Source organism: Oncorhynchus mykiss, chromosome 19, assembly GCF_013265735.2.
Source record: "Oncorhynchus mykiss isolate Arlee chromosome 19, USDA_OmykA_1.1, whole genome shotgun sequence".
NCBI classification, from domain to species: Eukaryota; Metazoa; Chordata; class Actinopteri; order Salmoniformes; family Salmonidae; genus Oncorhynchus; species Oncorhynchus mykiss.
In genome coordinates, this window is record NC_048583.1 from 10,872,279 (window position 1) to 10,899,333 (window position 27,055).

At 44.1% G+C, this 27,055-nt stretch overlaps 1 protein-coding gene across 2 annotated transcripts; it reads right to left on the reverse strand.

The window, feature by feature from the left end:
• Positions 1–7,508: 7,508 nt before the first annotated feature.
• LOC110497364 (nephronectin-like) lies at positions 7,509–25,000 on the reverse strand. 2 transcript variants are annotated; one of them, XM_036954277.1, is made up of 7 exons: positions 24,872–25,000; positions 17,962–18,080; positions 17,765–17,857; positions 17,445–17,567; positions 15,158–15,277; positions 13,026–13,160; positions 7,509–11,732 (listed from the first exon to the last, which is right to left on the reverse strand). In XM_036954277.1, the coding sequence occupies exons 1-7, from the start codon at positions 24,883–24,885 to the stop codon at positions 11,512–11,514; spliced, it is 825 nt and encodes a 274-aa protein (XP_036810172.1). In that variant the 5' UTR covers positions 24,886–25,000; the 3' UTR covers positions 7,509–11,511. The 2 variants fall into 2 exon arrangements, with proteins under 2 accessions (XP_036810172.1, XP_021429107.2); XM_021573432.2 differs by lacking the exon at positions 24,872–25,000 and adding an exon at positions 23,800–24,030.
• Positions 25,001–27,055: the final 2,055 nt, after the last annotated feature.

Genomic DNA, 27,055 nt, shown 5'->3' on the forward strand with positions numbered 1-27,055 from the left:
CCTGACAGAGCTTGAGAGGATCTGCAGGGAAGAATGGGAGAAACTCCCCAAATTCAGGTGTGCCAAGCTTGTAGCGTCATACTCAAGACTCGAGGCCGTAATCGCAGCCAAAAGTGCTTCAACAAAGTACTGAGGAAAGGGTCTGAATACTTATGTAAATGTGGTATTTCAGTTTTTTATTGTTAATACATTTGCAAAAATGTCTAAAAACCTGTTTCTGCTTTGTCATTATTATGGGTTCGCGCCCAGGGACTCTGTCGTAACCGGCCGCGACCGGGAGGTCCATGGGGCGACGCACAATTGGCCTAGCGTCGCCCGGGTTAGGGAGGGCTTGGTCGGTAGGGGTGTCCTTGTCTCATCGCGCACCAGTGACTCCTGTGGCGGGCTGGGCGAGAGAGGTAAGAGTCTCCAGTTTCAGAGATTTTTGCAGTTCGTTCTAGTCATTGGCAGCAGAGAAATGGAAGGAGAGGCGGCCAAAGGAAGAATTGGCTTTGGGGGTGACCAGTGAGATATACAGTGCCTTGCGAAAGTATTCGGCCCCCTTGAACTTTGCGACCTTTTGCCACATTTCAGGCTTCAAACATAAAGATATAAAACTGTATTTTTTTGTGAAGAATCAACAACAAGTGGGACACAATCATGAAGTGGAACGACATTTATTGGATATTTCAAACTTTTTAACAAATCAAAAACTGAAAAATTGGGCGTGCAAAATTATTCAGCCCCTTTACTTTCAGTGCAGCAAACGCTCTCCAGAAGTTCAGTGAGGATCTCTGAATGATCCAATGTTGACCTAAATGACTAATGATGATAAATACAATCCACCTGTGTGTAATCAAGTCTCCGTATAAATGCACCTGCACTGTGATAGTCTCAGAGGTCCGTTAAAAGCGCAGAGAGCATCATGAAGAACAAGGAACACACCAGGCAGGTCCGAGATACTGTTGTGAAGAAGTTTAAAGCCGGATTTGGATACAAAAATATTTCCCAAGCTTTAAACATCCCAAGGAGCACTGTGCAAGCGATAATATTGAAATGGAAGGAGTATCAGACCACTGCAAATCTACCAAGACCTGGCCGTCCCTCTAAACTTTCAGCTCATACAAGGAGAAGACTGATCAGAGATGCAGCCAAGAGGCCCATGATCACTCTGGATGAACTGCAGAGATCTACAGCTGAGGTGGGAGACTCTGTCCATAGGACAACAATCAGTCGTATATTGCACAAATCTGGCCTTTATGGAAGAGTGGCAAGAAGAAAGCCATTTCTTAAAGATATCCATAAAAAGTGTCGTTTAAAGTTTGCCACAAGCCACCTGGGAGACACGCCAAACATGTGGAAGAAGGTGCTCTGGTCAGATGAAACCAAAATTGAACTTTTTGGCAACAATGCAAAACGTTATGTTTGGCGTAAAAGCAACACAGCTGAACACACCATCCCCACTGTCAAACATGGTGGTGGCAGCATCATGGTTTGGGCCTGCTTTTCTTCAGCAGGGACAGGGAAGATGGTTACAATTGATGGGAAGATGGATGGAGCCAAATACAGGACCATTCTGGAAGAAAACCTGATGGAGTCTGCAAAAGACCTGAGACTGGGACGGAGATTTGTCTTCCAACAAGACAATGATCCAAAACATAAAGCAAAATCTACAATGGAATGGTTCAAAAATAAACATATCCAGGTGTTAGAATGGCCAAGTCAAAGTCCAGACCTGAATCCAATCGAGAATCTGTGGAAAGAACTGAAAACTGCTGTTCACAAATGCTCTCCATCCAACCTCACTGAGCTCGAGCTGTTTTGCAAGGAGGAATGGGAAAAAATTTCAGTCTCTCGATGTGCAAAACTGATAGAGACATACCCCAAGCGACTTAGAGCTGTAATCGCAGCAAAAGGTGGCGCTACAAAGTATTAACTTAAGGGGGCTGAATAATTTTGCACGCCCAATTTTTCAGTTTTTGATTTGTTAAAAAAGTTTGAAATATCCAATAAATGTTGTTCCACTTCATGATTGTGTCCCACTTGTTGTTGATTCTTCACAAAAAAATACAGTTTTATATCTTTATGTTTGAAGCCTGAAATGTGGCAAAAGGTCGCAAAGTTCAAGGGGGCCGAATACTTTCGCAAGGCACTGTACCTGCTGGTGCGCGTGCTATGGGTGGGTGCTGCTATGGTGACCAGTGAGCTGAGATAAGACGGGGCTTTACCTAGCAGAGACTTGTAGATGACCTGGAGCCAGTGGGTTTGGCAACGAGTATGAAGCGAGGGCAAGCCAACGAGAGCATACCGGTCGCAGTGGTGGGTAGTATATGGGGCTTTGGTGACAAAACGGATGGCACTGTGATAGACTGCATCCAATTTGTTGAGTAGAGTATTGGAGGCTATTTTGTAAATGACATCGCCGATGTTGAGGATCGGTAGGATGGTCAGTTTTACGAGGGTATGTTTGGCAGCATGAGTGAAGGATGCTTTGTTGCAAAATAGGAAGCCAATTCTAGATTTCATTTTGGATTGGAGATGTTTAATGTGAGTCTGGAAGGAGAGTTTACAGTCTAACCAGACACCTAGGTATTTGTTGTTGTCCACATGTTCTAAGTCAGAACCGTCCAGAGTAGTGATGTTGGACGGGCGGGCAGGTGCAGGCAGCAATCGGTTGAAGAGCATGCATTTAGTTTAACTTGCATTTAAGAGCAGTTGGAAGCCACGGAAGGAGAGTTTTATGGCATTGAAACTTGTCTGGAGGTTAGTTAACACAGTGTCCAACAAAGGGCCAGAGGTATACAGAATGATGTCGTCTGCGTAGAGGTTGATCAAAGAATCATTGATGTATACAGAGAAGAGAGTCGGCCCGAGAATTGAACACTGTGGCACCCCCATAGAGACTGCCAGAGGTCCGGACAACAGGCCCTCCGATTTGACACACTGAACTCGATCTGAGAAGTAGTTGGTGAACCAAGAGAAGCAATCATTTGAGAAACCAAGGCTGTTGAGTCTGCCAATAAGATTGTTGTGATTGACAGAGTAGAAAGCCTTAGCCAGGTCAATGAATACGGCTGCACAGTAATGTCTCTTATCGATGGCGGTTATGATATCGTTTAGGACCTTGAGCGTGGCTGAGGTGCACCCATGACCAGCTCTGAAACCAGATTGCATAGCGGAGAAGGTACGGTGAGATTTGACATGGTCGGTAATCTGTTTGTTAACTAACGTAACAAAATGTTGACAAAGTCAAGGGGTCTGAATACTTTCCGAACCTGTGAAATAGTGTCTTCACACTAGACTGTGTAATAGCACGATATATCACGCCTGCTCTACCGCAGATCGCGCGCGCGCGCGCTCGTGTGTGTGTGTGTGTGTGTGTGTGTGTGTGTGTGTGTGTGTGTGTGTGTGTGACGAGCTAAAATCAGGAGCAAATGGTTCTCCAACAAGATTTCTCATTTTATGACATGATCTCAAGCTGTGCCGGAGCTCCCTGGAGTGGGCCAGGTCAGCATGTATAATTTTAATTATTCATTCATGGAAACACACTGTGACTGTGTTGTATTACTCAGAGTGACTGTCTGGGTGACGAAGCAGTGGCAGTCCCAGGCTGAGTCTGCAAATGGCACCACATTGCGTATCTAGTGCACTACTTTTGATAGGGCTTTGGTCAAAAGTAGTACACTATATGGAGAATAGGGTGCCATTTGAGACGCGAACCAAGTCCCACACCGGGTACATAATACAGCATTAGACATGGAAAATCCCTTCCGGATGGGCCAGGCCGAGGGGAGAAAAGACGGGCTTATTTCACCTAAAGTGAATAGGACAGTATGGGTAAGACAGGGGTTTTAGTGGTTTTGCAGTTCAGTGCCTGTGTTTGAAAGCATGCTCTTTCAGCAACGTGGGTGGCAAGGTTTCTTCTTACTACCATCTCTCCCCAGTATTGTAGTTGGCTCTTTGCACTTGTCAGAGCCATTGCTCACTTTCTCGGAAAATGTTCATATTGTTTTATAATGAAAGCCGAGAGGGACGTTGTTGAATTCCCCCTCACACACAGCACAGCCCGCAGGACCGGAGAGCTTGTTGTCATCGCAGATGTCCAAATTCAATTAGCATATTTCTTGTTTTCCTATTTTTTTCCCGAGGAGGGCATTTTCTCCACGCAGACGGTCCCAGTGATGTGTTCCCGTAGCTACTCTTCCATGTGAAAACACAGTGTGTCACGTAAACACAGGACGGAGAACAACAAGCACAAGCAAAGAGAAACTTTCCACTCCTTCCTGATCCTCCACTCTCTCTCTCCCCCCCTTCCTCTCCTCCCACTCCTTGTTGTCCTTTATTTGTAGTCTAACACTTGGCATTAAATCTTATTATTTTTTGGTAAATAAACCTGATTCTAGTAGGAATTACACACAACTTAGTGTGAGGTCCTTTTCATAAAGGGGGTCTGGAACCTTTCATCTAAAAAGGTTTTCTATTTGTGCTGCTTTGAAAGAGAGAAATCAGGTTTTCTCGCGCTTCTGGGGGTGAGTTTGGGATTCTGTCTGGGCATTGTGGTGAGAGTTATTCCAAGAGGCTGCATTTCTTCCTGATTTCCCCCCTTTGTTCTCAGCTATGCTGTAAGTAGTTCCAGGTCCCCCCCACACACACATACCCTCATCTGTGTGTGCATCTGTGTGCATGTGAGGGCAACGCGACATGACACCTGCTGTTGGGATGAATGGGGTCAGCGGCAGGGCCCATCCAGCAGCTGCCTCTTCCCACTGCAACCACACACACTCACAGTGCCAGAAAGAGCCCTGTTAATACAGCCACAACCAGAACCACTGGGACTGGGGCCCATATAGTGCACAACACAGCGCCCCCTACCATCACCCACTGTCACAGCAACCTCAGGGAGAGCAGACACTGCAGGAATGGGACATATCATTATGCTGTCACTACAGAAAGGGTTGGGGATTAGAGAGGTGCTGAGAAACAAGACATCTGTTTTTTTGGTCTGACCTGTCTGTGCTCACTTGCTGTGTGTGTGTGTGTGTGTGTGTGTATGTGTGTGTGTGTGTGTGTGTGTGTGTGTGTGTGTGTGTGTGTGTGTGTGTGTGTGTGTGTGTAGAGCAGTGGTGGAAAAAGTACTACATTGTCATACTTGAGTAAAAGTAAATATTACTTAATAGCAAATGACTCAAATAAAAGTGAAAGTCACCCAGTAAAATACTACTTGAGTAAAAGTCTTAAAGTAATTGGTTTTAAAAGTACTTAAGTATCAAAAGTCAATGTAGATGCCAAAAAATACTTAAATATCAAAAGTAAAAGTACAAATCATTTTAAATTCCTTAATTACTTATTAAGCAAACCAGACGGCACAATTTTCTTGTTTTTTTATTTACGTATAGCCATGGTCACACTCAGACATCATCTACAGTGCCTTGCGAAAGTATTCGGCCCCCTTGAACTTTGCGACCTTTTGCCACATTTCAGGCTTCAAACATAAAGATATAAAACTGTATTTTTTTGTGAAGAATCAACAACAAGTGGGACACAATCATGAAGTGGAACGACATTTATTGGATATTTCAAACTTTTTAACAAATCAAAAACTGAAAAATTGGGCTTGCAAAATTGCAAACTTTACTTTCAGTGCAGCAAACTCTCTCCAGAAGTTCAGTGAGGATCTCTGAATGATCCAATGTTGACCTAAATGACTAATGATGATAAGTACAATCCACCTGTGTGTAATCAAGTCTCTGTATAAATGCACCTGCACTGTGATAGTCTCAGAGGTCCGTTAAAAGCGCAGAGAGCATCATGAAGAACAAGGAACACACCAGGCAGGTCCGAGATACTGTTGTGAAGAAGTTTAAAGCCGGATTTGGATACAAAAAGATTTCCCAAGCTTTAAACATCCCTAGGAGCACTGTGCAAGCGATAATATTGAAATGGAAGGAGTATCAGACCACTGCAAATCTACCAAGACCTGGCCGTCCCTCTAAACTTTCAGCTCATACAAGGAGAAGACTGATCAGAGATGCAGCCAAGAGGCCCATGATCACTCTGGATGAACTGCAGAGATCTACAGCTGAGGTGGGAGACTATGTCCATAGGACAACAATCAGTCGTATATTGCACAAATCTGGCCTTTATGGAAGAATGGCAAGAAGAAAGCCATTTCTTAAAGATATCCATAAAAAGTGTCGTTTAAAGTTTGCCACAAGCCACCTGGGAGACACACCAAACATGTGGAAGAAGGTGCTCTGGTCAGATGAAACCAAAATTGACCTTTTTGGCAACAATGCAAAACGTTATGTTTGGCGTAAAAGCAACACAGCTGAACACACCATCCCCACTGTCAAACATGGTGGTGGCAGCATCATGGTTTGGGCCTGCTTTTCTTCAGCAGGGACAGGGAAGATGGTTAAAATTGATGGGAAGATGGATGGAGCCAAATATAGGACCATTCTGGAAGAAAACCTGATGGAGTCTGCAAAAGACCTGAGACTGGGATGGAGATTTGTCTTCCAACAAGACAATGATCCAAAACATAAAGCAAAATCTACAATGGAATGGTTCAAAAATAAACATATCCAGGTGTTAGAATGGCCAAGTCAAAGTCCAGACCTGAATCCAATCGAGAATCTGTGGAAAGAACTGAAAACTGCTGTTCACAAATGCTCTCCATCCAACCTCACTGAGCTCGAGCTGTTTTGCAAGGAGGAATGGGAAAAAAATGTCAGTCTCTCGATGTGCAAAACTGATAGAGACATACCCCAAGCGACTTACAGCTGTAATCGCAGAAAAAGGTGGCGCTACAAAGTATTAACTTAAGGGGGCTGAATAATTTTGCACGCCCAATTTTTCAGTTTTTAATTTGTTAAAAAAGTTTGAAATATCCAATAAATGTCGTTCCACTTCATGATTGTGTCCCACTTGTTGTTGATTCTTCACAAAAAAATACAGTTTTATATCTTTATGTTTGAACCCTGAAATGTGGCAAAAGGTCGCAAAGTTCAAGGGGGCCGAATACTTTCGCAAGGCACTGTATAAACAAAGCATTTGTGTTTAGTGAGTCCGCCAGATCAGAGGCAGTAGAGATGACCAGGGATGTCCTGTCAAAATGTAACAAGTACTTTTGGGTGTCAGAGAAAATGTATAGAGTAAAAAGGACATCATTCTCGTTAGGAATGTAGTGAAGTAAAAGTTGTCAAAAATATAAATATTAAAGTAAAGTACAGATACCACAAATAACTAGTTAAGTAGTACTTTAAAGTATTAGTTCTGAAGTACTTTACACCTCTGATGTAGAGTGTGTGGCAGCTTGTTTTACCCTGATTTCCTGCCATGACGGGTCATGAAATGGGCATGACCATGTTAGTACTGTAAGTCAGAAGCATTATTGTGGCCCAATATGGATTTAAAGGCAATTTTCTCTGCGGAATCCAAAATCATGAAACGTCTACAATCCCGACTGAATTCCATTCCCATGTGAAGGGCAAGTGAAGCAACAATACATTACAGAGCCCACACAACAATAATAATAACAACAAACTTTATTGGTTGGTTCCCATTCAACAAGTATACCATTGTTCCAGACATTTTACATCATCAAACAGACGATCTCTCAAAGTGCCTTAATTAATTAACACGACTCAACAAATACATGCATTTCAACAGCTTTCGGTTATGTAGCCCATCTATGGAGAAGTCAGGGAGATGCTGCTATCTATGATCCCATCTATGGAGAAGTCAGGGAGATGCTGTGATCTATGATCCCATCTATGGAGAAGTCAGGGAAATGCTGTGATCTATGATCCCATCTATGGAGAAGTCAGGAAGATGCTGTGATCTATGATCCCATCTATGGAGAAGTCAGGGAGATGCTGTGATCTATGATCCCATCTATGGAGAAGTCAGGGAGATGCTGTGATCCAATCTATGGAGAAGTCAGGGAGATGCTGAGATCCCATCTATGGAGAAGTCAGGGAGATGCTGCTATCTATGATCCCATCTATGGAGAACTCAGGGAGATGCTGCTATCTATGATCCCATCTATGGAGAAGTCAGGGAGATGCTGCTATCTATGATCACATCTATGGAGAAGTCAGGGTGATACTACTATCTATGATCCATCTATGGAGAAGTCAGGGAGATGCTGCTATCTATGATCACATCTATGGAGAAGTCAGGGAGATGCTGCTATCTATGATCCATCTATGGAGAAGTCAGGGAGATGCTGCTATCTATGATCACATCTATGGAGAAGTCAGGGAGATGCTGCTATGTATGATCCCATATTTGGAGAAGTCAGGGTGATACTGCTATCTATTTTTTTATTTTCTATTTACCTTTATTTAACTAGGCAAGTCAGTTAAGAACATGTTCTTATTTTCAGTGACAGCCTAGGAACAGTGGGTTAACTGCCTTGTTCAGGGGCAGAACAACAGATGTTTACCTTGTCGGTTCAGGGATTCGATCTTCTAACCTTTAGTTTACTAATCCAACACTCTAACCACTAGGCTACCTGCCGCCCCAACTATGATCCATCTATTGAAAAGTCAGGGTGATACTACTATCTATGATCCATCTATGGAAAAGTCAGGGTGATACTACTATCTATGATCCATCTATGGAGAAGTCAGAGTGATACTACTATCTATGATCCCATCTATGGAGAAGTCAGGGTGATACTACTATCTATGATCCCATCTATGGAGAAGTCGGGGTGATACTACTATCTATGATCCCATCTATGGAGAAGTCGGGGTGATACTACTATCTATGATCCATCTATGGAGAAGTCAGGTTGATACTACTATCTATGGAGAAGTCAGGGTGATACTACTATCTATGATCCATCTATGGAGAAGTCAGGTTGATACTACTATCTATGGAGAAGTCAGCGTGATACTACTATCTATGATCCATCTATAGAGAAGTCAGGGTGATACTACTATCTATGGAGAAGTCAGGGTGATACTACTATCTATGATTCATCTATAGAGAAGTCAGGGTGATACTACTATCTATGATCCATCTATGGAGAAGTCAGGGTGATACTACTATCTAGGATCCATCTATGGAGAAGTCAGGTTGATACTACTATCTATGGAGAAGTCAGCGTGATACTACTATCTAGGATCCATCTATGGAGAAGTCAGGTTGATACTACTATCTATGGAGAAGTCAGCGTGATACTACTATCTATGATTCATCTATAGAGAAGTCAGGGTGATACTACTATCTATGATCCCATCTATGGAGAAGTCAGAGTGATACTACTATCTATGATCCATCTATGGAGAAGTCAGCGTGATACTACTATCTATGATCCATCTATAGCGAAGTCAGGGTGATACTACTATCTATGATCCCATCTATGGAGAAGTCAGAGTGATACTACTATCTATGATCCATCTATGGAGAAGTCAGGGTGATACTACTATCTATGATCCCATCTATGGAGAAGTCAGAGTGATACTACTATCTATGATCCATCTATGGAGAAGTCAGGGTGATACTACTATCTATGGAGAAGTCAGGGTGATACTACTATCTATGATCCCATCTATGGAGAAGTCGGGGTGATACTACTATCTATGATCCATCTATGGAGAAGTCAGGTTGATACTACTATCTATGGAGAAGTCAGGGTGATACTACTATCTATGATCCATCTATGGAGAAGTCAGGTTGATACTACTATCTATGGAGAAGTCAGCGTGATACTACTATCTATGATCCATCTATAGAGAAGTCAGGGTGATACTACTATCTATGGAGAAGTCAGGGTGATACTACTATCTATGATTCATCTATAGAGAAGTCAGGGTGATACTACTATCTATGATCCATCTATGGAGAAGTCAGGGTGATACTACTATCTAGGATCCATCTATGGAGAAGTCAGGTTGATACTACTATCTATGGAGAAGTCAGCGTGATACTACTATCTAGGATCCATCTATGGAGAAGTCAGGTTGATACTACTATCTATGGAGAAGTCAGCGTGATACTACTATCTATGATTCATCTATAGAGAAGTCAGGGTGATACTACTATCTATGATCCCATCTATGGAGAAGTCAGAGTGATACTACTATCTATGATCCATCTATGGAGAAGTCAGCGTGATACTACTATCTATGATCCATCTATAGCGAAGTCAGGGTGATACTACTATCTATGATCCCATCTATGGAGAAGTCAGAGTGATACTACTATCTATGATCCATCTATGGAGAAGTCAGGGTGATACTACTATCTATAGAGAAGTCAGGGTGATACTACTATCTATGATCCCATCTATGGAGAAGTCAGGGTGATACTACTATCTATGATCCATCTATAGAGAAGTCAGGGTGATACTACTATCTATGATCCCATCTATGGAGAAGTCAGAGTGATACTACTATCTATGATCCATCTATGGAGAAGTCAGGGTGATACTACTATCTATGGAGAAGTCAGGGTGATACTACTATCTATGATCCATCTATAGAGAAGTCAGGGTGATACTGCTATCTATGACCCCATCTATGGAGAAGTCAGGGTGATACTACTATCTATGATCCATCTATAGAGAAGTCAGGGTGATACTGCTATCTATGACCCCATCTATGGAGAAGTCAGGGTGATACTACTATCTATGATCCATCTATAGAGAAGTCAGGGTGATACTACTATCTATGGAGAAGTCAGGGTGATACTACTATCTATGATCCATCTATAGAGAAGTCAGGGTGATACTGCTATCTATGACCCCATCTATGGAGAAGTCAGGGTGACGCTGCTCTCTCTCTCGAAGACAAATATCCTCCCTTATCTTTCCACCAGAGGTCAGCCTTTTATTAACAAATAATGACGTATACACTCCTCTCAAAGACTAGTCCCTACGGACTAATAGTCCCCTCGTGCACACTCACTGGCCTGTCAGAAAACTACTCACTACAGGAAGTCCCTATCAAGATCCCTTATGTGTATTGTGAAATTGGTTACAAATGCCAAACGAGCAGTATGGCAGTGCGTGTGAAACTTGTTCTTAACCGTGACCTTTTCGGAGACAATAAGCTGAGAAACTTAAACCAAAGAAAATTCCATGTCATCACAGAGCGTTTTGAGTCTGAAGCATGGCAGGCAGACTACAGAGTGTGTTTCCTTGACGAATGTGTTTGTCAAATGAATGGCTTCTTTGACTGACAACAAACAGCAGACCACTAATGGCACCGTGTAGCAATCTAGGATCTTTGTTGACTAACTGAAGAGAGGCCTGGCAAATGAACGGCTAAAACAGAACGTTTCCACACTTTCCAGTTGTGTGAGGAATTCTTAGCATTACTCGGCTTTAACTATGTTTTGATAGTGGAACTCCACCTCAATTTACCCCACATCGACCTCGTGATATGTCCTATGAAGCTGCTTCAACACAAATCTATTTTCCTCCTGTAGTTCTCATGTGCTACTTCAACACGGCTCGACCCAAAATGCCCGCCAGTAACTACTTCACAACAGTGTTATCCGTCAGAACCAGAGGCACCGTCAGAGCTGCGGACGTCGTGGTTGTTGTATGGGCCTGGTCCTTTTGGAGAGTTTGTACCGGAGGTACATGGAGGTCTTGGACTGGGAGGCTCTCCTCGGCCAGCACGTGTGGCCGTCGCCAGAGTAGTCCTCCAGACATTGACAGGTGTAGGAACCAGAGGTGTTGAAACACTGGGAATGACGGCTACACAGGTGAGTACTGTCCAGACACTCGTCCTTATCTGGGGAGAGGGAGGAGGATACGGTGACATGTTGAGAAGAAGATGAATGTCAGCACCAAGCAATAAAGCTTGTGTGGATTCTTAAGAGAATCAACCTCAATACACAAGTATTGTTTTGTCAGTCTCATCCTAACTGAAACAGCCATATCGAAAGTATCAACAGATCTGAATTCAAATCAGTCAATTCTCCATTGAATCTAACACTGAGACACATGTGGATGTTTGTAGAATTTTTTCCAGATGTCCTAATCTACAGTACTAGACAGCATCTATGTCAAAGTCAGCTTTGTGTTTACTCTCCTCGCTCTCTCTCTCTCTCTTCTCTTCTCCTCTCTTCTCTCACTGTCTACTCTCTCTTACCTCTCTCTCCATCTCGCTCTCTCTCCTCTCTCCCTTCTCTCTTGGCACTGATCCCAATGCTACTAATCACGTTCAACACAAACAGGTGGTCTGTTGTATTAGCAGTCTGACTGTGTTTCAGTTACTTCTCCTTTGCCTGTGAGCTCTGAATTTGGCAACCCAAACCAAGCTGGAAAGCAGAGACCAAACCCATGCAGTTTTACAGTAAGACCCATGCTTGTTTTGAGTATTACTGAATAGCTTTTCCACCTTTTCACTGGCTCTGAGGTGAAGACACTATCAGCCAGCCAGCACACAGAGAGAGCCAGCAGGAAGTCATGACTTGACTTGGCCCCTGCCCGCGACTCACTGAGTGTGAAGTCAAGGGGTTGTTGAGAAACAACTAGTCTGTTTCAAAGCTCCAGGAAATAGGTGTTGCAATGTTCGCCAAGCATAAGCAATAACAGCTACCACAGCTGAGCGAGCGGGGGAGGCAAGCTAGAGGAATTACATTCAGGCTCTCACTGGTTTGCTGCAGCCAAAGCTCATCTACAGAGGATCGGTCTGTTTGACAATGAAACGTAGGCTAAATGAGAAGAACATGTGAGGGCGTGCTGTGAGGTAGTCATTCATTTAAACAGCACTGACACTGAGAAAAGTGGGTCTGTGGCTTACACACACACACACACACACTACCACAGCATATTTTACGAGACACATGGCCATCTGCTGAGGGATGCTGAAGGAAGAAATTATATTAAATGTCATACATCGGGTAAAGTCAGTCAGACAGACAGACAGACAGACAGACAGACAGACAGACAGACAGACAGACAGACAGATTCCCTGTTAATATTAATACTGGTATCTAACAGCCTTACATTCCCTGTTAATATTAATACTGGTTTCTAAGAGGCTTTACAGCCTGCTGTACAGTATGGGGGATGTCCGTACCTCGACACTGCACTGAGTCCTGGAGCGTCCCCAACACGAAGCCCTCCCTGCACGCACACACAAAGCTGCCAAAGGTGTTCTTGCAAGTGCGCCGGGGAGGGCAAACATCTGACGCCCTGCGACACTCATCCACATCTGCAAAACAGCACAACAAGGCCACAAAAACTCAACACCTTAGCATGCATAAACACACACACACACACTAGACGTAACATATACAAGGGAGACTACAAAGTGCTGTAAAGAACCTAGGGTCATTTTCTCAGCTCAAAACAATCATTACCTATACATCAGAAAGAGGACATGAGTGCTTTGGCCATCTTGGGAGTTTTTTTGTACAGGTGCTTTGAAATGTACACTGCTGTTGTTCAACAACAAGGAATCACAACACACTTACACACAATAACAACTCATGTGATACTTTTCAGGTGCTTCTCTCTCTCTCTGTAACTAGTACAATTCTAATGTTATTCAAATGTAGATGTGGTTGAAATGAAGGCAAATGAGTGATACTGTATATCCCACAATATGATGTCACTTCAGACACTGAGGAGTTGGTCCAAGTGCAGAATAACAGGGGAATTGAACCTGTCATGATGATGCTATGGTTGTCTTTGTTCTAATGGTTCTGTTTAAGCTGCCCATGTCCTGGAGAGAAACCCTCCTGTTGTAACTAACCTGATTCAGCTTATCAACCAGCTAATTATTTGAATCAGGGTTGGAGTGAAAACCTACAGGAGGATTAGAGTGAAAACCTACAGGAGGATATCGCCAGTAACAGGGTTAGAGTGAAAACCTACAGGAGGGTTTCTCTCCAGGAACAGGGTTAGAGTGAAAACCTACAGGAGGATTAGAGTGAAAACCTACAGGAGGATTTTTCTCCAGGAACAGGGTTAGAGTGAAAACCTACAGGAGGTTTATCTCCATGAACAGGGTTAGAGTGAAAATGTACAGGAAGGTATCACTCCAGGAACAGGGTTGGAGTGAAAACCTAGAGGACGGTATCTCTCCAGGGACAGGGTTGGAGTGAAAACCTAGAAGACGGTATCTCTCCAGGAACAGGGTTAGAATGAAAACCTACAGGAGGATATCTCTCCAGGAACAGGGTTAGAGTGAAAACCTACAGGAGGTTATCTCTCCAGGAACAGGGTTGAAGTGAAAACCTACAAGAGGATATCTCTCCAGGAACAGGGTTAGAGTGAAAACCTACAGGAGGATATCTCTCCAGGAACAGGTTTAGAGTGAAAACCTAGAGGACGGTAGCTCTCCAGGAACAGGGTTAGAGAGCTGACTAGGCCTCTGCAGTACCTAGAGAAGGGGTGTTCAACTCTTTCCCTAAGAGGTCCGGAGTACTGCTGCTTTTCTGTTCTACTTGATAATTAATTGCATTCACCTGGTGTCCCAGGTCTAAATCAGTTCCCGATTAGAAGGGAAGAATACAAAATATATGTATGTTCCACTCCAATATGTTCCACTGTAACTACCTACAGTATATGACTCTTATGATTTCTCTGAGGTCTCAGGCTTGGTTGGTTAGTTCCTACAGCTACTCTCCTGTGGCGTGAGAATGAGGCAATGGCTCTCAGGATCAACCATGGAGGCTGGGCCTCGTTAGCAGGACAGAAGGTGTCTGCTGCGAGGACTTTACGACCGCACCACAGTTATCGAGCGAAGGGACTTCAAAGTAATGAGCGCTAGCTATTCTAAGGAGAGTGCAAAGAGTAGAGTACAGCTACTGGGACCCGGGCTCTGTTTTCTTAACACTTGAGGTAATTGCAGGGTTTATCGTTCTGTGGACAGACTCAGTGGGTAGGCGCTGTTAGTAATAGCTAGGTGGAGGTCGTTAACATGTCCTCTAGTAGTGAACATATGGGAACCTGTCTCTCCACCTGCTCTCTAATGGCAGCCAGAGACCGAACTAGTAGCTACACACTGTCACGCTACGATCATGGCTAGCATACAGTAAACCCCATAGTAATGCCAAAGGAATGGACCAAACTCTGGGCTGTTTCCCAATCCCAGTCACCCTTACTTCTTCCCATGGCATTGGAACTGAAAGAACTAGAGGGGAGGGAGGAGTTTGGTGGTTGCCATGGCAATGGGGTTACCATGGGGTTGCCGAGGAAGCCCACCTTCACAGGTCCTGTTGTTGGCGACCAGGTGGAGGCCGGGGGCACACAGACAGCGCACCTCTCCCCCCCGGTCGATCTGGCAAGCTAAATGGCAGCGTGAGGAGGAACACTTATGCTCTTCTGGAAGAGAACACAGGATAAACTGGCTGAGAGTCAAGGCAGAAATGGATGGTTGGAACGAACACATACCACTACGCACAAACCATGTGCTGTACTGTAATACTATAGACTCACAAGCAGTGATATGAAACCAGCTTGGTTTGGTCTTGTGTCATACTCATATTATATTCCTTGCTTTAGATTGATTACACCAGTTAACAGTTGCGCCTCTATATTGCCCCCACAGGGTTGGGGAGTAACGGATTACAAAAAAACTAACATTACCAGCAAAAATATTGTAATCAGATTACAGATAGGCCTACTTTTGAAAAACTAGATTACTTCTAGTATTACTTTTAAATTCAGAAAGCATGTTTTTACGTTACCTTACTGAGTTTGGATAATCTAAAAGTTATGTAAGAAGTAACAATATTGTTATGTAAGAAGTTATGTAAGAATTAACCATTTTGGACAAGTAACCTGTAACTGTAACGGATTACATTCATAAAGTAACCCACCCAACCCGGACTGTACCATAACGTAACCCACCCAACCCTGACTGTACCATAACGTAACCCACCCAACCCTGACTGTACCATACAGTAACCTACCCAACCCTGACTGTACCATACAGTAACCTACCCAACCCTGACTGTACCATACAGTAACCTAACCAACCCTGACTGTACCATACAGTAACCTAACCAACCCTGACTGTACCATACAGTAACCTACCCAACCCTGACTGTACCATACAGTAACCTGCCCAACCCTGACTGTACCATAAAGTAACCTGCCCAACCCTGACTGTACCATAACGTAACCCACCCAACCCTGACTGTACCATACAGTAACCTACCCAACCCTGACTGTACCATACAGTAACCTACCCAACCCTGACTATACCATAACGTAACCCACCCAACCCTGACTATACCATAACGTAACCCACCCAACCCTGACTGTACCATACAGTAACCTACCCAACCCTGACTATACCATAACGTAACCCACCCAACCCGGACTATACCATAACGTAACCCACCCAACCCTGACTGTACCATACAGTAACCTACCCAACCCTGACTGTACCATACAGTAACCCACCCAACCCTGACTGTACCATAACGTAACCCACCCAACCCTGACTGTACCATACAGTAACCTACCCAACCCTGACTGTACCATACAGTAACCTACCCAACCCTGACTATACCATGCAGTAACCTACCCAACCCTGACTGTACCATACAGTAACCTACCCAACCCTGACTGTACCATACAGTAACCTACCCAACCCTGACTGTACCATACAGTAACCTGCCCAACCCTGACTGTACCATACAGTAACCTAACCAACCCTGACTGTACCATACAGTAACCTAACCAACCCTGACTGTACCATACAGTAACCTACCCAACCCTGACTGTACCATAGATACCTACCCAACCCTGACTGTACCATACAGTAACCTAACCAACCCTGACTGTACCATACAGTAACCTACCCAACCCTGACTGTACCATACAGTAACCTGCCCAACCCTGACTGTACCATAAAGTAACCTGCCCAACCCTGACTGTACCATACAGTAACCTACCCAACCCTGACTGTACCATACAGTAACCTACCCAACCCTGACTGTACCATACAGTAACCTACCCAACCCTGACTGTACCATACAGTAACCTACCCAACCCTGACTGTACCATACAGTAACCTACCCAACCCTGTGCCCAATACAACAAATGTCACACTCTCAATCAAGTGAATAAGACCCTATTGGCCCGTGGACGACAGGGGGGTTCTGGGTAATTGATCATCTAGACTGTCGGTATGCTGCTGACGGGGAAGCTGAGCAGCCAATCAAGATCCAGGACCACTGAAACGTGACCCCTTGTCTATAATAACATTTGACCCATATCAGCACACCAGTATATGCAGTCCTGACACTGAGCCCTGTGGTATTCACAGTAGGATGAAGTTGCCCCCAAGAAACTGATCTACGATCGGTTTTGCATTGTATCCCCTAGTGTATAATGTTAGAGTTTAGAAGATGATGAGCTGATCCTAGATCAGTGCCTGAGGGCGACTTCTACATGGTAAACATGGGCATGGTAATCCATCAATGGTTGGGACATGATGTTCCAGGAAAGTGGTTAGAAACCGGTTTGAACTGGTACGTACTGGTGCAGGTTGGTCCATCTGTCATGAGGTTGTATCCGGGGTCGCAGTAACACCGGTAACTACCCTGGGTGTTCATACAGCTGTTGGAGCACGGTCGCTCTGGGAGTCCACACTTATTCACATCTGGAATCAACAACCAACAACAATCAGGATCAGGAATCATATCAAGATCAGCATGCATGAATCAATCATAATATCTGGAATCAATAACCAGGAATCAACATGTATGAATCACACAGTATCTGGAATCAACACACTTGAATCATACAGAATCTGAAATCAACATGCATGAATCATATGCATGAGTCAAAGATAGCCACCTTGGTCACATTGCTGGCCCTTGTATCCCACAGAGCAGGAGCACTTATCTGGACCCACACAGACTTCATTCCTGCAAGGCTTGTTGCACACAGCTAGATGGTCAGAGAGAGCAGGTAAACACATATGATAACCTCAGCTGGTGTATTGTTGCATTGTTGTTGTTTCTGGAGGACTTGCCCAGTGGCCGCTGACTTACGTTGGCAGACTCCCATGACATTCCTCCAGCCTAAACAGCAGGCAGTAGACGTGCCAAAGGTGCAGAGCCCCACGGACCCCGACGGCCCACCGAGACGCCCAGACAAGTCCCTCACTGTCCTTGGGGATGGATGGATAGGTAGATAGATGGAGGGGTGGATGGAGGGAGATGGAAAAGTGGGTGGATGGAGAGGAAGAGTGGGTTAATGGTTAATCAGCCACAATTAAGAAAGACCCCAAGGTTTCTGCACTACCATGGCCATAGTTGTTGTCATCAATGCCTTATTTGTGTTGCTACACTGTTTCTCTCTTCAACAGCATGACTAAACATACACATATATACAGTATATACAGTGCCTTGCAAAAGTATTCGGCCCCCTTGAACTTTGCGACCTTTTACCACATTTCAGGCTTCAAACATAAAGATATACAACTGTATTTTTTTGTAAAGAATCAACAACAAGTGGGACACAGTCATGAAGTGGAACGACATTTATTGGATATTTCAAACTTTTTTAACAAATCAAAAACTGAAAAATTGGGCGTGCAAATTTATTCAGCCCCTTTACTTTCAGTGCAGCAAACTCTCTCCAGAAGTTCAGTGAGGATCTCTGAATGACTAATGATGATAAATACAATCCACCTGTGTGTAATCAAGTCTCCGTATAAATGCACCTGCACTGTGATAGTCTCAGAGGTCCGTTAAAAGCGCAGAGAGCATCATGAAGAACAAGGAACACACCAGGCAGGTCCGAGATACTGTTGTGAAGAAGTTTAAAGCCTGATTTGGATACAAAAAGATTTCCCAAGCTTTAAACATCCCAAGGAGCACTGTGCAAGCGATAATATTGAAATGGAAGGAGTATCAGACCACTGCAAATCTACCAAGACCTGGCCGTCCCTCTAAACTTTCAGCTCATACAAGGAGAAGACTGATCAGAGATGCAGCCAAGAGGCCCATGATCACTCTGGATGAACTGCAGAGATCTACAGCTGAGGTGGGAGACTCTGTCCATAGGACAACAATCAGTCGTATATTGCACAAATCTGGCCTTTATGGAAGAGTGGCAAGAAGAAAGCCATTTCTTAAAGATATCCATAAAAAGTGTCATTTAAAGTTTGCCACAAGCCACCTGGGAGACACACCAAACATGTGGAAGAAGGTGCTCTGGTCAGATGAAACCAAAATTGAACTTTTTGGCAACAATGCAAAATGTTATGTTTGGCGTAAAAGCAACACAGCTCATCACCCTGAACACACCATCCCCACTGTCAAACATGGTGGTGGCAGCATCATGGTTTGGGCCTGCTTTTCTTCAGCAGGGACAGGGAAGATGGTTAAAATTGATGGGAAGATGGATGGAGCCAAATATAGGACCATTCTGGAAGAAAACCTGATGGAGTCTGCAAAAGACCTGAGACTGGGACGGAGATGTGTCTTCCAACAAGACAATGATCCAAAACATAAAGCAAAATCTACAATGGAATGGTTCAAAAATAAACATATCCAGGTGTTAGAATGGCCAAGTCAAAGTCCAGACCTGAATCCAATCGAGAATCTGTGGAAAGAACTGAAAACTGCTGTTCACAAATGCTCTCCATCCAACCTCACTGAGCTCGAGCTGTTTTGCAAGGAGGAATGGGAATGTGCAAAAACTGATAGAGACATACCCCAAGCGACTTACAGCTGTAATCGCAGCAAAAGGTGGCGCTACAAAGTATTAACTTAAGGGGGCTGAATAATTTTGCACGCCCAATTTTTCAGTTTTTGATTTGTTAAAAAAGTTTGAAATATCCAATAAATGTCGTTCCACTTCATGATTGAGTCCCACTTGTTGTTGATTCTTCACAAAAAAATACAGTTTTATATCTTTATGTTTGAAGCCTGAAATGTGGCAAAAGGTTGCAAAGTTCAAGGGGGCCTAATACTTTCGCAAGGCACTGTATACAGTGGGGAGAGTATTTGATACACTGCCAATCTTGCAGGTTTTCCTACTTACAAAGCATGTAGAGGTCTGTAATTTTTATCATAGGTACACTTCATCTGTGAGAGACGGAATCTAAAACAAAAATCCAGAAAATAACATTGTATGATTTTTAAGTAATTAATTTGTATTTTATTGCATGACATAAGTATTTGATCACCTACCAACCAGTAAGAATTCCGGCTCTCACAGACCTGTTAGGTTTTCTTTAAGAAGCCCTCCTTTTCTCCACTCATTACCTGTATTAACTGCACCTGTTTGAACTCGTTACCTGCATAAAAGACACCTGTCCACAAACTCAATCAAACAGACTCCAACCTCTCCACAATGGCCAAGACCAGATAGCTGTGTAAGGACATCGGGATGAAATTGTAGACCTGCACAAGGCTGGGATGGGCTACAGGACAATCGGCAAGCAGCTTGGTGAGAAGGTAACAACTGTTGGCGCAATTATTAGAAAATGGAAGAAGTTCAAGATGATGGTCCTGGGCTCCATGCAAGATCTCACCTCGTGGGGCATCAATGATCATGAGGAATGTGAGGGATCAGCCCAGAACTACACGGCAGTGACCTGAAGAGAGCTGGGACCACAGTTTCAAAGAAAACCATTAGTAACACACTATGCCGTCTTGGATTAAAATCCTGCAGCGCACGCAAGGCCCCCCTGCTCAAGCCAGCACATGTCCAGGCCCGTCTGAAGTTTGCCAAGGACCATCTGGATGATCCAGAGGAGGAATGGGAGAAGATCATGTGGTCTGATGAGACAAAAATAGAGCTTTTTGGTCTAAACTCCACTCGCTGTGTTTGGAGGAAGAAGAAGGATGAGTACAACCCCAAGAACACCATCCCAACCGTGAAGCATGGAGGTGGATGCTTTTCTGCAAAGGGGACAGGACGACTGCACCGTATTGAGGGGAGGATGGATGGGGCCATGTATCGCGAGATCTTGGCCAACAACCTCCTTCCCTCAGTAAGAGCATTGAAGATGGGTCGTGGCTGGGTCTTCCAGCATGACAACGACCCAAAACACACGGCCAGGGCAACTAAGGAGTGGCTCCGTAAGAAGCATCTCAAGGTCCTGGAGTGGCCTAGCCAATCTCCAGACCTGAACCCAATTGAAAATCTTTGGAGGGAGCTGAAAGTCTGTATTGCCCAGCGACAGCCCCGAAACCTGAAGGATCTGGAGGTCTGTATGGAGGAGTGGGCCAAAATCCCTGCTGCAGTGTGTGCAAACCTGATCAAGAACTACAGGAAACGTATGATCTCTGTAATTGCAAACATAGGTTTCTGTACCAAATATTAAGTTCTGCTTTTCTGATGTATCAAATACGTATGTCATGCAATAAAATGCAAATTAATTACTTAATCATACAATGTGATTTTCTAGATCTTCGTTTTAGATTCCGTCTCTCACAGTTGAAGTGTAACTATGATAAAAATTACAGACCTCTACATGCTTTGTAAGTAGGAAAACCTGCAAACTCGGCAGTGTATCAAGTACTTGTTCTCCCCACTGTATAGATATATACACACACAGTACCAGGCAAAAGTTTGGACACACCTACTCATTCAAGGGATTTTCTTTATTTTAACTTTTTTCTACATTGTAGAATAATTGTGAAGACATCAAAACTATAAAATAACACAATTGGAATCATGTAGTAACCTAAAAAAGTGTTAAACAAATCTTCAAAGTAGCCATCCTTTGCCTTGATGACAGCTTTGCACACTCTTGGCATTCTCTCAACCAGCTTCAACTGGAATGCTTTTTCAACAGTCTTGAAGGAGTTCCCACATACACTGAGCACTTGTGGGCTGCTTTTCCTTCACTCTGCGGTCCAATTCATCCCAAACCATCTCAATTGGGTTGAGGTCGGGAGATTGTGGCCAGATCATCTGATGCAGCACTCCGTATCTCTCCTTCTTGGTCAAATAACTCTTACACAGCCTGGAGGTGTGTTGGGTCATTGTCCTGTTGAAAAACAAATGATAGTCCCACTTAGCACAAACCAGATGGGATGGCGTATTGCTGCAGAATACTGTAGTAGCCATGTTGGTTAAGTGTGCCTTGAATTTTAAATAAATCAGTGTCACTGGCAAAGCAAGCCCACACCATCACACCTCCTCCATGCTTCACGGTGTGAACCACACATGCAGAGATCATCCGTTCATCTACTCTGAGTCTCACAAAGACACAACAGTTGGAACCAAAAATCGCAAATTTGGACTCATCAGACCAAAGGACAGATTTCCACTGGTCTAATGTCCCTTGCTTGTGTTTCTTGGCCCAAGCCAGTCTCTTCTTCGTATTGGTGTCCTTTAGTAGTGGTTTAATTGCAGCAATTCAACCATGAAGGCCTGATTCACGTAGTCTCCTCTGAACAGTTGATGTTGAAATGTGTCTGTTACTTGAACTCTGTGAAGCATTTATTTGGGATGCAATCTGAGGTGCAGTTAATTGCCCATTTCTGAGGCTGGTAACTATTGAACTTATCCTCTACAGCAGAGGTGACTCTGGGTCTTCCTTTCCTGTGGCGGTTCTCATGAGAGCCAGTTTCATCATAGCGCTTGATGGTTTTTGCGATTGCACTTGAAACTTTCAAAGTTCTTGAAATTTCCGGATTGACTGACCATCATGTCTTTAAAGTAATGATGGACTGTCTTTTCTCTTTGCTTATTTGAGCTGTTCTTGCCATAATATGGACCTGCTCTTTTACCAAATAGGGCTGTCTTCTGTATACCACCCCTACCATGTCACAACACAACTGATGGGCTCAAACGCATTAAGTATACCACCCCTACCTTGTCACAGCACAACTGATGGGCTCAAACGCATTAAGAAGGAAAGAAATTCCTCAAATTAACTTTTAACATGGCACACCTGTTAATTGAAATCCATTCCAGGTGACTACCTCATGGAGCTGGTTGAGAGAATGCCAAAGCTGTCATCAAGGCAAAGGATGGCTACTTTGAAGAATCTCAAATATAAAATGTATTTAGATTTGTTTTACACTTTTTTGGTTACTACATGATTCCATATGGGTTTTTTCATAGTTTTGATGTCTTTACTATTATTCTACAATGTAGAAAATAGTACAAATAAAGAAAAACCTTGCAGTGGGTAGGTGTGTCCAAAATGTGGACTGGAATTGTATATACACACAGTACCAGTCCACATTTTGAACAACCTACTGTATAATTGAGAGTGCAGAGGCTCTCTAAGGCTTGTGGAAGAGGATCTAAAATCAATTGGTAACAACATATTCATGCGGAGTCACTATTACAAAGCATTGTCGTAAATACAGCAGAACTCTGGAACACACATTCTATGTCTATGACTGGAAGTCCTTTGGAGCTGTTGTAACTACTTATGAAACACCTTCTAGGTTCACATGCAGTGGAGAGAAGCCTTGACACACACATGCTGTATTCCAAATGGCAATAACTGCTGTTTCATTAAAAAGAGGGAACTAAACAAAACTGCAGGGGAGATTTGATACCATTTACCGTGTAGCTTATGTTAAACCTTTCCTACAATCGTCAGTCCAAAATGCCAGAGGCAGTCATTTTGAGGGGTGCATACCTCCACACCAAAGTGATATATAATAAGGCATGGAAAAGGAGACTATTGAGTGATTACTCCCAAACCAAGTGGGTCCAACAATTCACAGACTTTAGAATATAGTAACTGTAAATAGCAGAACAGTAAACAAAAGTCTCTAAACATGGATAGTCAGGTGTCATGAGATGAATAACCTACAGTCATGATCAGTAGATAAATAACGATTTAGCCTGCATCATCACCGCACATATAATTTAATTAGCGGCAACTGCAAATTATAGTTGTTTCATACCTGCTCCTGTCCTGTTGAAAAGCCATGGAGAACGCAATAAAACGCATGGTGATAACCAGCAACCACTGGCGCACCGGACGCGCGCTGACAACCGTAAATACCATCATATCACGAAGGTAATTGTCAGCTCATAAAACAGCTACATATTATTTTCCTTATTTCGTGATGAGCGCATTTCAGAGACATCGTTATTGTGCCAGCATGTCTCCTGCGGTGAGTCTGGAGTAAGGCGTGGTCACCTCCTAGTTAATTTTATGATTGAGTGTCTTGGAACTTTTTGAATTTTGTCCAATAGGTGGGACAGGTTACCTGGCAGGCGAGAAAGAGAGAGAAAGAGAGCGAGAGCGAGAGAAAGAGAGAGAGAGAGAGAGAGAGAGAGAGAGAGAGAGAGAGAGAGAGAGAGAGAGAGAGAGATGGACAACTTTGAATATCACATTTAAATAATAAATACACTGACAGGAAATAGCGAGACAATTTCAGTTTTTATTCACACTAATTTAGTTAGAATCTTAAACCCACATGAGGACGTGACTGGCTCTGGACCAAAGGTCTCACCCATGGTCTGTCTCTATCATGTAGGAAACATGTGTTTTTTTTATGGGAATAAGAGTTTATAGGCCCATTTTGTGATAAAAAGCGCGAGAATCACCAGTGACAACGGCAGAACCAAAGCATTAGAAGTAACACGCTAAACCGTTAACTACTTCCAGGCATGACCAGTGAGCAATCAGTTCCATTAGACTGAGAGGCAGAAATCATGGTTAATCGCCTGCATGGTGGCCTGAATGAAACAAATAGTGATCACACATGGCACTATATAGGACAGTTAGAGGGAAACAAGCTGTGCATTGATTTGGGACATTACTTCAATGGGCAATGCGAAGTCATGATTTTCCTATTGCTTCCTCTGATAAGGACGAAAGTTAGATGCATTTTTTTCAAAACACTGAGCTGATTGCATCCCTATGTAGGCCTGCATTACATCGCGCTTGTTTATCCTGAGAGGGAACAAGCTCCCCTGCTCCAAATCAACACTGCAATTTGTCCGACCCCAAAACAAGTGAAGACTTACTGTAAATGGCACATATTTGGCAGCGCTCTCCAAACCCCCTTGTGCTAATTATGAGATGACTGTGGTAGATAGATAGCCTCAGGGTTCTGAGTATACTGCAGAGCCACCATCCACCACGCACTGTACAGGGAGCACACACATGTGAGGCATTTAAACCTCCCAAACCACACATGGCATCCAACCTCCAACATCTAACCAATCACAGTGATTAAATCATTTGGCATCCGGGGTGGTGGTAGGGGTGGACTGCGCTCTTTTGAGAAACGCACATGCACAGTGTCAAGTGCACCGCTGCGCATCACCACGCGAGGTAGAAGAAACCACCCAGTAAAATCCCAGCCAAGCCTCAGACCTCATTCGTCATTATGATACAATTAAACACAATCTGCCTGGCAACGAAAGAAGGGAAGAATAAAAGAGAAGTGTAGTTAGTGACCATGGTGAACAGGAGGAGGAGAGGAAGGGAGGGAGGGTAGTCTGTGTGTGGATAGCGCAATGTGCGGCAAGTGCTGCGGCTCTTCCTGTCATTCTCTCTCTATCCCTATCGCTCCCTTTTGCTCTCTCTCTTGCTCTTTTTCTATCTTTTTCCCACTTTCTCTCTGATGCTCTGTGGTTTTCTTCTGTATGGTATAATTCTCTCTCTCATCTCTCTCTTCTTCATCCCTCTCTCTCTCACTCTGTTTGCTTTAAAAGCCCTGGGGTACTTGAAGTGCAGTAATGTACTGGAGGAGATTGTTCTACCCTCGACTATACCCAAATTAATTTTTGTGGGAATGGTTAATTTGCAGCTCCACAAAGTACACCAAATCACCAAGTCATCCTCTCCCACCACATCATAGCTATTCAGTGCAGTGGTGGTCTGTCTCCTCAACCTGGGGGGCCGTCTCATACAGACAGAACTCCACCGCTTGGACACTGCGTATAGATACAGACAGAGTAGATCAGCCTCATACAGACAGAACTCCACTGCTCAGACGCTGCGTATATATACAGAGTAGATCAGCCATACAGCCAGACAGTCCACCCTAGCTCAGACATAAGGTATAGAAACAGAAAGAATAGAATAGATCAGCCATACAGCCAGCCAGCCAGCCAGCCAGCCACGGACAGACAGACAGACAGACAGACAGACAGACAGACAGACAGACAGACAGACAGACAGACAGACAGACAGACAGACAGACAGACAGACAGACAGACAGACAGAAAGACAGACAGACAGACAGACAGACAGACAGACAGACAGACAGACAGACAGACAGACAGACAGACAGACAGACAGACAGACAGACAGACAGACAGACAGACAGACAGACAGACAGACAGAGAGTACACCATGGCTCAGACACAAGGTATAGAAACCGACAGTTCTCCATTAGAGTAGATATTTCATACAGACAATTCTCCATAACTCAGATCCCAGGTATGGAATAGACAGTTGAGTAGATCAGTGGCATCATGGTACGTGTAAAGGGAAAGGTGGGGCTGCCCAACTGGATCAAATAAAGAGTTTTTACAGTCTATTGAACCCTTCAATCGGATGCACCGATTGAAGGGTTGCTTCAGGGTTGAAGAAACCGGCAACTGTCAAAACAGGCACTAGACAGGCTGAAACAACATCAAATAGTGGTGGAATCCGATGTGCAACAAATCAAGTTAAAACTGTTGGAATAGCGACTGAACAACACACATATTCAGTATTTGAGTTGGAGAACCCACTCTCCCAGGATGTCTCAGGGGGAGTTGGAGAACCCACTCTCCCAGGATGTCTCAGGGGGAGTTGGAGAACCCACTCTCCTAGGGTGTTTCAGGGGGAGTTGGAGAACCCATTCTCCCAGGATGTCTCAGGGGGAGTTGGAGAACCCACTCTCCCAGGGTGTCTCAGGGGGGGTTGGAGAACCCAATCTCCCAGGGTGTCTCAGGGAGAGTTGGAGAACCCAATCTCCCAGGGTGTCTCAGGGGGGGTTGGAGAACCCACTCTCCCAGGGTGTCTCAGGGGGGGTTGGAGAACCCACTCTCCCAGGGTGTCTCAGGGGGAGTTGGAGAACCCACTCTCCCAGGGTGTCTCAGGGGGGGTTGGAGAACCCACTCTCCCAGGGTGTCTCAGGGGGAGTTGGAGAACCCACTCTCCCAGGGTGTCTCAGGGGGAGTTGGAGAACCCACTCTCCCAGGGTGTCTCAGGGG